This window comes from Echeneis naucrates, chromosome 22 (genome assembly GCF_900963305.1).
Source record: "Echeneis naucrates chromosome 22, fEcheNa1.1, whole genome shotgun sequence".
Classification (NCBI taxonomy): Eukaryota; Metazoa; Chordata; class Actinopteri; order Carangiformes; family Echeneidae; genus Echeneis; species Echeneis naucrates.
This window is the reverse complement of record NC_042532.1, coordinates 9,819,346-9,832,683: the sequence shown is the minus strand read 5'-3', so window position 1 is coordinate 9,832,683 and position 13,338 is coordinate 9,819,346. Positions and strand designations below refer to the sequence as shown.

General features: G+C 42.2%; 1 protein-coding gene across 1 annotated transcript in view; it reads left to right on the top strand.

Annotated features, from left to right (window-relative positions):
* LOC115035557 (latent-transforming growth factor beta-binding protein 2) overlaps positions 1-13,338 on the top strand; it is a 76,949-nt gene that overhangs the window by 45,349 nt on the left and 18,262 nt on the right. The window contains exons 10-26 of the mRNA XM_029493438.1: positions 1,054-1,176; positions 1,272-1,436; positions 2,889-3,218; positions 4,054-4,073; positions 4,333-4,369; positions 4,800-4,874; positions 6,685-6,810; positions 7,589-7,717; positions 7,927-8,046; positions 8,350-8,469; positions 10,938-11,057; positions 11,206-11,328; positions 11,435-11,560; positions 11,656-11,781; positions 11,958-12,083; positions 12,277-12,402; positions 12,944-13,069. Of these exons, the coding sequence (XP_029349298.1) occupies positions 1,054-1,176; positions 1,272-1,436; positions 2,889-3,218; positions 4,054-4,073; positions 4,333-4,369; positions 4,800-4,874; positions 6,685-6,810; positions 7,589-7,717; positions 7,927-8,046; positions 8,350-8,469; positions 10,938-11,057; positions 11,206-11,328; positions 11,435-11,560; positions 11,656-11,781; positions 11,958-12,083; positions 12,277-12,402; positions 12,944-13,069 (2,118 nt within the window). The remainder of the gene's footprint in view (positions 1-1,053; positions 1,177-1,271; positions 1,437-2,888; positions 3,219-4,053; positions 4,074-4,332; positions 4,370-4,799; positions 4,875-6,684; positions 6,811-7,588; positions 7,718-7,926; positions 8,047-8,349; positions 8,470-10,937; positions 11,058-11,205; positions 11,329-11,434; positions 11,561-11,655; positions 11,782-11,957; positions 12,084-12,276; positions 12,403-12,943; positions 13,070-13,338) is intronic.

Below are 13,338 nucleotides of genomic sequence, written 5' to 3'. Positions count from 1 at the left end.
AAACGGCCATGAGAAATGGAAAAACAAAAGGAAATACAGAAAAGAAAAGAAGAAACAACTGCACAACAAAAGGGACATTGAGGCATTCCCTGGATTTGCTTCAGTCCACAGAATTTATCAGCCTCAATCCTTTATAAGCTCACTTTTTCCAGCAGGAAGCAAAACAACAAAACAAGAGCAGATTAATTAGAATTGGGAAAATCTGTGGTGGCAGGCTGTCTAGTTCCAGTCGTCAAAGCAATGGGAAAAGACCTAATGAAGTACTCTTTTTATAACACAGTAGAACAACAAACTTTGCCTGGTCCCGGTGTGATTGCATGACTAAGCGCCTGAAATATGTCCCCCTATGCTCCTGGCTGGCACAAAAAATGGGGAGCATGTCTCCATTTGGCTTAGAGTCTCTGGAGCTGTTAGAGTAATAAGCAAAAGTTCAGTGACCACCGTGTCACTCCGGCACATTGTTCAGGTCAGACATCGAAAAACTTCTTGAACTTTCACGCATTGAAGTAAGCATGCTGTGACTTTGTGTAACGCTGTAACGAAGACATGCTGAAGATGATGGTAACCTAAAACTTTCTCCCTGTCTCCCTGACTGCCCTGATAGGAAAGTCCAGGTTGCCAAAGCCCCTCAAGTTTGTAATATTGTGCAGATCAGATGGATACATGATTTTGAGTATACAGTGGCCAAATTTACTTTACATATTTATCCAATGTCATAACTCCTTACATTTATATAAAGGTGTACAAGTTTCCATATTTCATCACCTCCCAAGCACCTGGTGGTTTTGACTACACAATCAATTGCAATCCAATTTGTTTATTTTCAAGGTGCAAATGTTTTCTAAAGCCTTACATTCTTTAAACATAAAAGCTCAGTATACTTAATGCATAATGCAGACCCCTAAATCTGATATTGATACTTGTACCATGTTTGGTTGAGGGGTTCATTGGAAGTTCAATAATGTTCTGCCAGTGGAAAAATATGACTTCATGATATTTCCATAACCAGAATATACTAAATACTGTATAACTGCCAAACTGCATATTTCACAGACATCAATGAGTGCCTGTTGCCTGGGATCTGTAAAAATGCTGAATGCCTCAACACCAGAGGAAGCTACAGGTGCACGTGTAAACCAGGCTACATGTTAGACTCTGCCAGGAGTCACTGTGTCTGTAAGTATTGCTCAAAACAACACATGATCATAAAGCTGTGTCCATTTATTTCTATATTTGACTGGGCAACATGACAGTTTTGACTCTCTCCTCAGCGGACAAGGCTGTGTCTGACCAGAGGGCATTGTGCTACCGCTCAGTATCAGTGGGCACCTGCTCCCTTCCACTCGCTCAACACATTACTAAGCAGATCTGCTGCTGCAGCCGAGTGGGCAAGGCCTGGGGCTCTGGATGTGATCGTTGCCCTCTACCAGAATCCGGTACAGCAAAAGTTTCTCCTTACTGCTCCTGCATGTGTCTGGATCCTGCTCAAGGCTTTGCTCGTCCACCCATCTGCAAACTTAACCATCCATATCTGGTTTTTACTGTTGTCGCTCCAGAGCTATTTGTAGGGTTGAAGGCTTTTGCAGATATAAACTGTGATATGTAATCTTATGCAAGGACAAGCAATGGTAGTGAAAGAGGAGGCAACGAATATTTACCAGTTAGACATAATTTTGCTCTCTGCTAGGCATGTAAACCTTTTCAAAATAACCAAATGTGTTTAGAGTGGAAAACGACCAAAAACATAACAGTTTTCATATTTTGGAGCCTACATAATAGTGGGAGTCAGTCTTGTGTTATCACTCAGACCTCCAGAGAGAAACCCCACTAATAGACCGGCAAAACTTCACAGCAGAAATAAATAGCCTGGCCAAGTGAAACATGGGAAGTAGTTGTCATCTTTTTTTTTTCATACTGATCTAATCTTCAAAGTCTGAGAGAGAAACAGGCTGGTTTTACGGAGCGTCTGTACTGGCCAGTGATTCATGGGGATTGTCATAGATCAGATATCAGAAACTCAGACCTCCATGGTGCTGCTCTGCCAGCAGTGACACAGTACACAGACTCACAGCCTCTGATTATTTCGGACGCTAGCTTTTGTATTGCCTGAAAAGCCATGCTCTGAACGAACAAGCTAAGCCCATTACTTGAGGGTAACAGGAGCACGCTGACTTTCATTCCATATTTAATTCTCTGATGTGGCTCCTGATCATATATAGCCCTATTTCCCTCCACTTTAAATTCATCATTCAGTAGCTTATCATACCCACATTTCCTGCATTTACACAAGTATTTACAGCGACCACATATCTGTCATTACCCATATGTATATTCCAGACTCTTTTGGCATAGAGTTGCTGGTTTCAGGTCAGGTAGAGGACACAGTCCTTCTCACTTGTAATGGATTCACCATTGCTGAGGTTTGATGGGCTCGGATACTAAGAGGTGCAGTCTTCCTGCTTTTAAGTAACCAGCCAATCTTTCCTCCATACGCCTCTCATTCACATGCCTCCACAGCAAACAGCTCAAATGTCAGTCAGTATGACATGATGTTCTACTTCCCCAACACTTGAGTAGTTTTGTTTGTTTGTTTGTAAAGATCTCCAAATCTCTCCAAATCCTCTCCCTCACTCCATCTCTCCCCAGTAGCTCTCTGTGACAGCTGTCACTGGCTTTCCAGCTCATGTTCTACAACAATATCCTGAAACCCAACCCCCCCCCCATTCACAACACACAGTGAAGCACAGCATGCTCAACATAACAATATTACACGACTGACTTATGGTATTGCTGTGAACATTAGACAAAAATGAGTCACAAGTTTGCCAGCTCAATGCAGAGACAGTGTTTCTTGTGGCTCATTGTTTTCTGTGATTCCCTCCCTGCAGACCATTTCAAGGAGATCTGCCCAGCTGGTCATGGATATACCTACTCTCGCTCTGATGTGCAGATTTCTCTCAGACAGCTGGAAGAAGATGATCTGCAGAGCACAGGGCTATCGTGGGAGGAGCAGAGTCCAACTTATCTTCAGCCTCCATCCTCGCAGCCTTCACTTCCATTGCCGAGCAGGCCGGACTTCCCCATCTACCCACAGACACCACAAGTGTCCCAATACCCAGACTACCATGAGGAGCATCAGGAACCCCAGTACCCTCTGACTCCACAGCAGCCTCTCCATCCCTCTCACCCAGACAGAGAGACACCTAGTCAGCTCGAAGGTGAAAATTGAAGCCTTGGTTGATGAAATCTCCGCCAAGTTGTCTTTTAGGTTGATGAATGTTTATTCTAAATGTTAAGGAGATGAATAGTTGCTGCTGCCGAATGTTCAGTACAAATTATACACTTAGGAGTTATCCAAACATGGTATTCACTTAAGTACTTGAATATTTTTACCACAGCCCATGGCATAAACAATGCAGGGCAGCTGAGAGATTACACAATGACTTTATTTCTGTAAAATGTTATGGATTGGCTTCCTTTTTAATAATCCAAACATCAACAGGATGCTTTGTGCACCATAAATAAATGCTTGATCCAACATAGAGCATACTCAGATGAGTATTCATGTCCACAGGTCATCAAAGTTAAACCCCTGTAAGCATCAAAGCAACGTGCATAAGTAATCCATGTCAACCATATATAGAGATCTTCAGGATTTGCTGCAAATGCATCTTCCTAGTGCTTGTGCGATACTTCACTGGCACAGCTACGGCATTTTGATTGATGTCAGGAGATGACTCTGTAAATATTTAGGGATTTTTGTCTTCATTATCAGGGATATCGGTTTCCCTGTCTGTCTTTGCATTTTTCGTTGGCCAGTAATGCTATTATGGCAGAACTTTCTCTGTCTTCTCTATCTGGCTTATAGGATAAATGTGCCATAAGCTTTGTTTTATTAGAATTGAAGACCTCCAAAGCTGCAAGTCCAATGCTTAAAGAGAACCCTGGTTTTATGTATGTTGTTTGTTGTACGCAATGGTACTTGTTGATACAGAACAGAATGTCAGCTTTTGCTACTGATAAATGTTTCCTTTTCTCTCCTTTTCATGGCAGATTTGGAAATTTTAAACCTGGTAAGTTCTCCTTCCCTACCTTGGCTTTTGAAATGTTTGTCTTAAGACGATATACTATAGTTATCTCATTTGGAGAGTTTGTTATGATTATGATAACTAACTTATTCAGACCACATTTTTATAGGTAAACACTCCCAAATAGAAGTAAATATGATCACAAAAGCAGACATACTGTATCAATATAAATATAGTAATAAATATAACCAGAATCCTTTTTTGGCAAGTAATATTTGCTTTTTTTTTTTTGTTGTTGTTTCAGCCAGCTGTTGTGACTGACTCACCACTGAAATATCCAGGTATTTTTCTCTTGGCTTTACTCACACTGATCATATAACACTACATGTTGACAAATGCTTCAGCACTGCTGTTTGATGCTTCGTGTGGTTTTATTTAGTATCTCTAAGCACAAAGGCCAGGAGCAGTTTGAATAAGGCATAGACACACGATGTGTATTCTGTAAATCACACAATCCTGAGCATTATCAGTGGACTTAGTTCTTGTCTGCTCTTCCCACATGCCTGTGAAAACAACGTCTGAAGGTTCCTTTCATTCATTAAATCAGCTTGATATATTTTGGTCATTGTACTGTTTTAGCCTGGAGAGAAGAGATAATTTTTATAGACCATCCCAGTGGCTGGGAAAACAAGCAGTGCATCAAAATAGCTTTGCTATTAAGGTAGCATTAGTGGTTCTCTGTATTCACACTCACCCACACTGTCTTGACAGACACTTCTTCAGACTCGTCAATCAAAAACCTGAGTCCAGATTCAAATGACAAGATCCAAACAGGCTCAGTCACAGGTAACACACACATTAAACAATATGAATTAAACACTGGGCATATGGTGGTGTTACCCTTTTCACCTTGGCTTCACCAAGGCTTGTGACTCTCTCTCTAATAACTACTTAGAGGGTAAAGAGTTTGGTCTAGGCTTGCTCTACATATAAAGTTCCTTGAACTTTGTTATGATTTGGCGCTATATAAATAAATCTGAATCTGAAATCTGAGAGTATAATCCTGCTTTCATTAAATCAAAATAAATTAAAATTACACATATTAAAAAAAAAAAACAAAAAACAAACCTTTATGAAGATAAAATAGAAAAACCAAGACACAACTGTGCTTACTATATTAACCCAAGTGCTCTCTATGTTTTAGTTTGCTCTTTAAAGCTGAAGTACAGGACTTTTACATATAAAGAATTTCTGTTACATTCAAGCCTTTGCCAAAGGTTTTCACAGAATGCTAAGTTTGACATCTGGTGTCTGTGGTGAGGTTTCAATGCTGGAGCACCTATAGTGATGCATTTTACGTCAAGCAATGATTGGTTTGCCAGAGTTGAAGGAGGGAGAAACTAGTGAGGGACCATGCAAGAAGCTGTGACAGAAAAACCTTGAAAAAAGGTTTCTGAAGTTCCAAATGTAAAAAGAATCTTGGGATTCAGAGGAAGGATTACATGACAAGGACAAATACAGCTCTCCCACCACATCTGTCGCCAAGTCTATCTCAGACTGGAGACACTGAGCTTGCTATCTTGCTTCTTGAAAAGGTAAACAGAAATCTTCCTGGTCCTTAATTCTCTGGATGAATCAAGAATAACAAATAAACTTGTAAGTACTGGAAAAACCCTAAAGTGATCAAGTTTGCTGTATACTAAATGTAAATGATGACATCACTGCCAGAGCAGAATAAAATATGGACAGCAGAATGAAATGAGCAAACATAACTGATGTAAATCCAGTAATAAAAACACACAAGGAATGATGTAAATTTGGTTATTGCACTGGATGTAAATCTAAAATCACCAAGTGGGTTTGAGGTTGTAGGACAACCATGCGTAAGAACAGCATGAAACTAAATTCTTCATTTTTTATGTTCTCTGTTAACTGCTGGCAGACAACATCATTTCTCATGAGACATTTTTTCAGGCTGACCCAGAGTTAAGCTGCGCAGAGCTTGTATTGTGCTTTTTTTTTTTTTGACCCCATTTTCTCAAAGCCAAGTTGGCTTGAAGATGCGGCACTGCACAGAGGGTGAGAGGGCGAAAAACCAAGACAGAGTGTGCCTCTTGGCAGGCGAACTTATCCTAGTCTGACAGAAGCCAGATTTGTGACAAATTCAGGAAGAAGGAATGACAGAGTGAAAGTATGTGCATGTGATAGAGAGAGCGAGGTGAAGTGTGGTTGGAAGGTTAAGGAGGTGAAGAGAATTTGCAATAATCCTATAGAAAAAGAAATACTGTAGCTATTTTTTTTTCCTCCTCAGTGAAACACAGGCGCCCAGTTCACTGTCTTTCTTTCACTACAGTCCATTTGGATGGAAAAAGAAAAACATTAATGTCAGGCTCTACTTTGCATGACCTGTTTCTTGTCGACCCTCTTTGTAAGCTCTCCATACCACCTGTTAGAACACTATGGTGCTGTAAAACCTGTCCACGCATCCAAGACCCCACCTATAAAACAGCAAGATGGGTTCCAGTGGAAAACAACATGTGTTACTGGAATGCATTTTTGACTTTTTACGGTGTCTGTGGAGTTAGGTAACTTTAGGTGACAAATGTCTTTGTCAGCTTTCAAAGTAATTACTGTGCACATCTGTCTTTTCTTTTAGATATTGACAAGTGTGCCATCACGCCCACCATATGTGGGCATGGGAAATGTGTTCCTGTGCAGACGGGCTATACCTGCCAGTGTGAACCAGGATTCAAGCTCAGCGCACTGCAGACCAACTGCATCGGTAGGCAAACATTAAGAGAGAGAAGGTAAGATAGGGCTAAGAGTAAACGCTCAAAAGGAAGGAGGGGCATACTGATACATACTTGCTGACACCAGGGGCCCCAGTGACTGTCTATCATTATCTCAATGCAAGAAAGTCATCAACATAAACCATTACATTGCATAGAAGCCTTGAGAAATTCAGCAAGCCAAAATGAAAGGGATCTGTTTGTTTATGTTGACCTGTTCTGCGATGCCAGACAACAGCCTACAGCTCATCCAAAGAGCTGCCACAATGCTCTAATCCCTTGTCTCACACTGAAGGCATTGGCCTGAGCACAGGCCCATTCCTGAGGAATGGCTGTGTAGTAGAGGAACTACAGTGACAGCCTGAAAAGTGAACAGTTTGTGTTGAGATCAAACTGTAACATTCATTCATCTTCTACCGCTTGTCCGTTTCCGGGTCGTGAGGAGTGCTGGAGCCAATCCCAGTTCACATTGGGCGAGCACAGGGTACACCCTGGACAGGTCGCCAGTCCATCACAGGGCCAACAGCCACTCACACTCACACCTCCAGGCAACATGAATGTCTTTGGATGGTGAGAGGAAACTGGAGTACCCACAGGAAACACATGCAAACTCCACACAGAAAGGCCCCAGGCCGGCAACTGCAACCTCCTAGCTGTGGGGCAACAGCGTTAACCACTATGCCGCCATGCTGACTGAATTGTAACATGCTGTCACATAATTCAAACTTCATCACTCTCCTACTCTTTGCCTTTCTCTGTTGCCCATTGCAGATGTGAATGAGTGCGACGAGAACCCATGTGAAGGGAAGGGCAGCTGCGTAAACAGTTATGGCTCTTACACCTGCCAGTGCCACAGTGGCTACAGCCAGGTGATCACCCAGAACAGGAAGTTCTGTCAAGGTGAGATGTTGCCCAAGAAAAACAGAATGAGATATAATGTTTCTAGTGGATGAAAGTCACTACAGACTGCTGTTTTGACTCTGCTAGAACAGCACAAGTTCTTGTCAGTCAGCACTGTTCATTTAAAAAGCATCCTGCCCTAATTAATGCTGAGGAACACAATAGCCACTTTCTTTTCCTTTCTCCCTGGTTTTTATTCAAACTGGCAGACATTAATGAGTGCAACATGCCGAACAAGTGCCAGAATGGCAAATGTGTCAACACAGAAGGATCTTACACCTGTGAATGCAACAGTGGCTACGCCAAGTCCTGGAGAGGCCTGTGTGAAGGTGACATGTATACACGCACATACAAACACAGTCAAGTTCTTATAACAGCACAGTTCTTGCCAGAGCTATTTGTTTGCTGCCATGAGTTTATGTGTAGCCCAGTAACAAAACACGCTTATTTTCCTCTAGTTGTAGCCAGGAAGAAAACTATGAGAGAATTCTGTCAGTTCTTGACAGAGTGATTGTGTGTTTGCATAGGTTTGTGTTTGTGACCTTACATGCTTTCTCCCACACATGCGCACATTGTTTAAGTGTCAGCTAATTGAAGTGATTATTTTTATATCCCATCTTCACCCTGAGCAGATGTAGATGAGTGCAGGGATCCCAGGTCCTGTCCCAATGGCATCTGTGTCAACACTCTCGGCTCCTTCCAGTGCCAAGCCTGCGGCCCGGGCTTCAGGCCTGTCAGTGAAAGATGTGTGGGTAAGGCAGCCTAACACTCCATCATAGCAGTAACACCACCCCAACCAATCCCAAACTCCTCGTGGTTTCCCTCTTACGTCATAATAGCTTCCTGTTTTAGGTAACATTTACGTAGATGAAACTGTTGCACCCGGTGTGCATCACCAAAAATAACCAAGACGGCATGGCAACGAGTCGGGCTGTTTAAAACCTGTTGACAGTCTGTGATGCAGAGCAGGTCAACGAATACCATGGGCTAAATGCATTTCACAGAGCTAAGCTTTTCATTCAAACCACTGACGGAGACACAAACTGCCTATATGCAGAAAATGTTAGAATAAATTTCATTTGATGGGGATCATCTTGAACAAGTGTGGGCCACTACTAGGTCCACATGACAGCCCAAAGCCACAGTGATTGTGGGTGGAGTGCAACACTCCACCCACCCACTCCATTCAATGTTTCCATGTATGATATATCATTTTCTCCACCCAGCAGCCTCTGCATATAACCAATATTGTTTAAACACATTCGCCATGTTATTGCTGATCTTCTGATATCACTGGCCTCCGTAAAACGATTGTTTATAATACTTCAATTTGGGAGAGTCCAAATATTTTCTCTTGGCCACAGCCTTGAACAAACGGTGCATTATTGTTGGAAAGCTCTGACCACTGTACTCTGGGGCTCAGTGGAGACCAGCATGACTTTATTACCACTGCTGAGCTGGGTGAGAGAACAGAGCCGTCACAGGAGGCATATGAGGAGGTCAGACAGTCAATTCCCCACTGCGAAGAGGTCTCGACACGCAAACAAACTCTCTCACTCATCCACAGTGTTGTCATGCTCCACTGTAAAACTCTAACTACAGATTTTTAGCTGTGAACGCACAAAGGGCTGAAAAACTCCATTCAATGTGTGTTTTTTAAGCTAACGTGCTAGCATCTTCTAGCCTGAAAGCGTCCCTACAAATCAACCTGACTGCTATTACTTACACACCCTCTCTGCTTGTAACCCTGCACCCCTCTATTATGTTTGGTAAACTAAGCCCCTGGAATAAAATGTCCAGAAATGTAAAAACCTGAAAAATTGAATGAACATTACAAAATACAAAAATCAGCTTTGGAGCTCTTTATCATTTATTTTTCACTGATGTCCTTCCTGACCTCCAAAAATGCACCACCTTATTCAGAAGGTTTGCCAGTCCACTAGTATTATTCATTCCATGTAAATATGTGCTGGTGGTATAAATAATAATTTAGAGGAACCTGGTAAATGGGGGATAACACTGAAGCTAAATGCATTTTCTCCAACATCCACACAGGCAGGACTAACAGTACACGTCTGAAACTGTGGGAGTCACATAAAACAGGCAACATGAGCTCTGGGTTTCCAGCATTTGCCTCAGTCAATTGACGGTAGCTCAGTAGTTTGGGTCCAATTGGCCGAATCGTGGATAAGCCTAATTGCTGGTGTGATAGAGAAAACAGCTCCATTCCCTTGTCAAGGCTTATCACAGAGGCCTGAAAGATGCCGAGTGATTGCAGAAACAAAGTATCAGGCCACACTGACAGAAGTCTGGCAGTGCCCACAGCTAGGCAAACAAAACCCAGTCTGTAACTCTCTCGCTGTGTTTTCACCGTTCAAGTTCTCTATTTCAGAGTCTCTATCACCTCTCAGTAACGTCCTCTCTCCACCTCCTTTGTAGACAAATTCTTTTCCTTCCTCTCCCCCTTTGCCTTCCTCTGTCTTCCACTGTGTCCTCTCTGTCTCTAACTCACATAATCATACCTCAGTTGACTTCTCTCTCCACACCTTCATGAGACCTAAAAAAATTGCCATTGTTAACACTTAGTAAATTTCACTATAAAACATTATTTCTGCATGAGGTTTTCCACATAATCCCTGGGTCAATTGTTCTGACTTATGAAGTGGAAAAGACAGCTACTGCTGCAAATAGTACAAAGCTGTCATGAATGAAGCTTGGGTCTGTGTACTTATGTAATTTAATGACTGCTGTTTGCACACTAATTATGCTGTGATTGTTTCCTCTTTACTGCTGTTAGATACTTGTACAGCGTTTTGTTATTTTCTTTATCTTCATGCTGCAACTTTACAGGGACTTTACGTTTTTCAGTTGGTTCTCTTTCTTTCAGTTGTAGGGTTAGGGTTTCCCAGGTTTGAAGGCTCTGTTTTTCAAAATCTCTAGAAACAGTGTTTATGAGGTTCTCCCTGTTCAAACTTTATTTTTTTATTTACTTTAAACGATTCAACAGTGATCTCTCTTTCTTTGCTACATGCTGTTTGCCTTGTTTCCATTGGAACTACTTACTACCAAAGAAATGGTCCCTCAGGACATTGTTTCATTTGTTGCAGTTGAATGTTTTCATTATAATTTGACAGTACTTTGTTTGATCACAGTTTATTTTTGGCAAGATAAAACCTAAAATCATATTGCTGCACATGTTTCCTTTCCCTTTTGTCCTCAGATGTAAATGAATGCTTGAACCAAACGGTTTGCGGTCATGGGAGGTGTGTCAACACTGAGGGCTCCTATAGGTGCAACTGTTTCCAAGGCTACAAACCTTCACAGCAGAACATTTGCCAAGGTAACTGTCTGTCAGAGGATCAGTGAGACATTATTTATTTCCTATTTCAAAGCAACAACAGCTCTGTCAACAATTCTCCACTACTACAGAAGCCTTGTGGCATAATGTGGCTATTTTCTGAGGCCCCCCTTTTGTATATTCCCTCCAGATGTAGATGAGTGTGCGCTCCAGGGAGTTTGTCTCCACGGCCACTGTGTCAATCTGGAGGGCACCCACAAATGCACCTGTAACCATGGTTTCCAAGTCACTTCAGACAGCAAAGCTTGTGAAGGTCTGCAAAGGATTATCTATGTAGGGTGTAACTCATCACTGCATACTCTCCTCGTGGAGCTCTCTCAACAACAGAATAATGTCTGCAAATAATTTCTTTTTGTTAGATGTCAATGAGTGTGCAACTGGTAATGCGTGCCCTTCAGGGATATGCATCAACACAGCAGGTTCCTACACTTGCCAGAACTGTGGCCCTGGGTTTGGCCCATCTGCTGATGGATTGAGATGTGAAGGTATGAAATATACCAGCTAGTGATTTAAAATAAAATTATATCAAACATCAGTAGACCATAATGATCTCTGGTGAAACTGGTCTTTTTGTTATCAGATGTGAATGAATGCACCCAGGCTGACTTGTGTCAAGCTGGGGTGTGTGCCAACACTGAGGGCTCCTACACTTGCACCAGGTGTAAATCTGGCTACAGAGTGTCCCAAGACCAGCAGAGGTGTGAAGGTGAGTCCACACGCTAGCCTATTCAGGATTAAATCACTTGTACAACGGTTCACTGTCTCACTGAACACATCTGGGCAGTTTGTCAACTCACCATTAAAAGTCCTTTGTTGTGCAACTGCCGCACATATTATGCAGTCTTTTTGAGATGTCTGTCCTGATGTGCATGTTTTATTCAGATGTTGATGAGTGCCAATCCCTATCTACTTGTGCCAACGGGATCTGTTTAAACTCAGAAGGTTCTTACACCTGTGAGAACTGCCCTACAGGATATAAAGTTTCATATGACGGAGAGCTCTGTGAAGGTTTGTTCATTACACACAGTTACTCAAAAAAAGCCCTGAATAACATTAATTCTATTAAACACAGCCATATTGCACTAACACCAGTGGTAAAAATGCTTCCTGCCTGTCTTTGAAAATTTCCAAGGCTTTTCTTGGTTTGGAGACATCACAGTCCTGCAGTTCATATCTCACCTTGTCTGCTTTTTCTTTCCAGATATTGATGAATGTGCACTGCCCACTGCATGCCCCCAGGGAACATGCACAAATACAGAGGGTTCCTTCACATGTATCACCTGTCAACCTGGTTTCAGGGTCTCTGAGGATGGACAGCAATGTGACGGTGAGACTTCTGGCTATGTTTTAGAAAGAATGTACTTTGTTATGTTTATATACTTGAGCACAGGTGTGCAACCTCTTAGATTCAGGCTTGCCATTTCATGCCTTAATACCAATACCCATCAAAGTTGCGGTTAGAAGTGAATGTGCCAGTTCTGTTAAACATGTTGCTCCCCAGCTGGGGTAGGTTGTATGTAAACAGCATCAGGTGTGACAGCTTGGACTAAAAACCCCTTCATCTGTGCTCAAAATCCCAAAATACTCCTTCTAGACATCACATCATAGCTGGATCCTGGAGCCCTCCACCTCTGGCACCGCTCATATAATCCTTTCTCAACACAATGAGACACCAGCCCTCAAATAGAACAAAATGATGTCAGGCAAATGTCCTGCAGATAGTTCAGCACAAAAGACAGAGGTGTCGACACTTGTAATTCCTTGTTTCAGTCATTACTGATCTAACTTGATTACAACTAAGCGGCTTTATTTATTTGAAGCCAGAGATGATAATCTATACTGTGATGAGTCTGTGTATCTGTGTCCAGATGTGGATGAGTGCTCGGTGGCTAACACGTGCCCGGGCCAGCTGTGCTTGAACACCCCAGGATCTTACACCTGCAGGGGCTGTGGGACCGGGTTGCAACTTACTGAGGATGGCTATGGCTGTGAAGGTAAGACCTCTGCCTTCGTAGGAGAGCTTACACTGGCACTATGGCTTCGACTTAGGTTAAGGTTGACCAGACCTTGTTACATCAACTACGTGATTACAGAAAATCTTTTACTGAACTCAGTAATTTGTCATGACATGCTATATGAGATCAATGCAGCGAAACGGACCCTTGGACGAATCCAGGGAGGTTAAATCTGTCATGACTTCATGGGAAGCAGAAAAGGAGTGATTATTTAAATGGATTCATCCATAGCCTCTGTTATTCATATA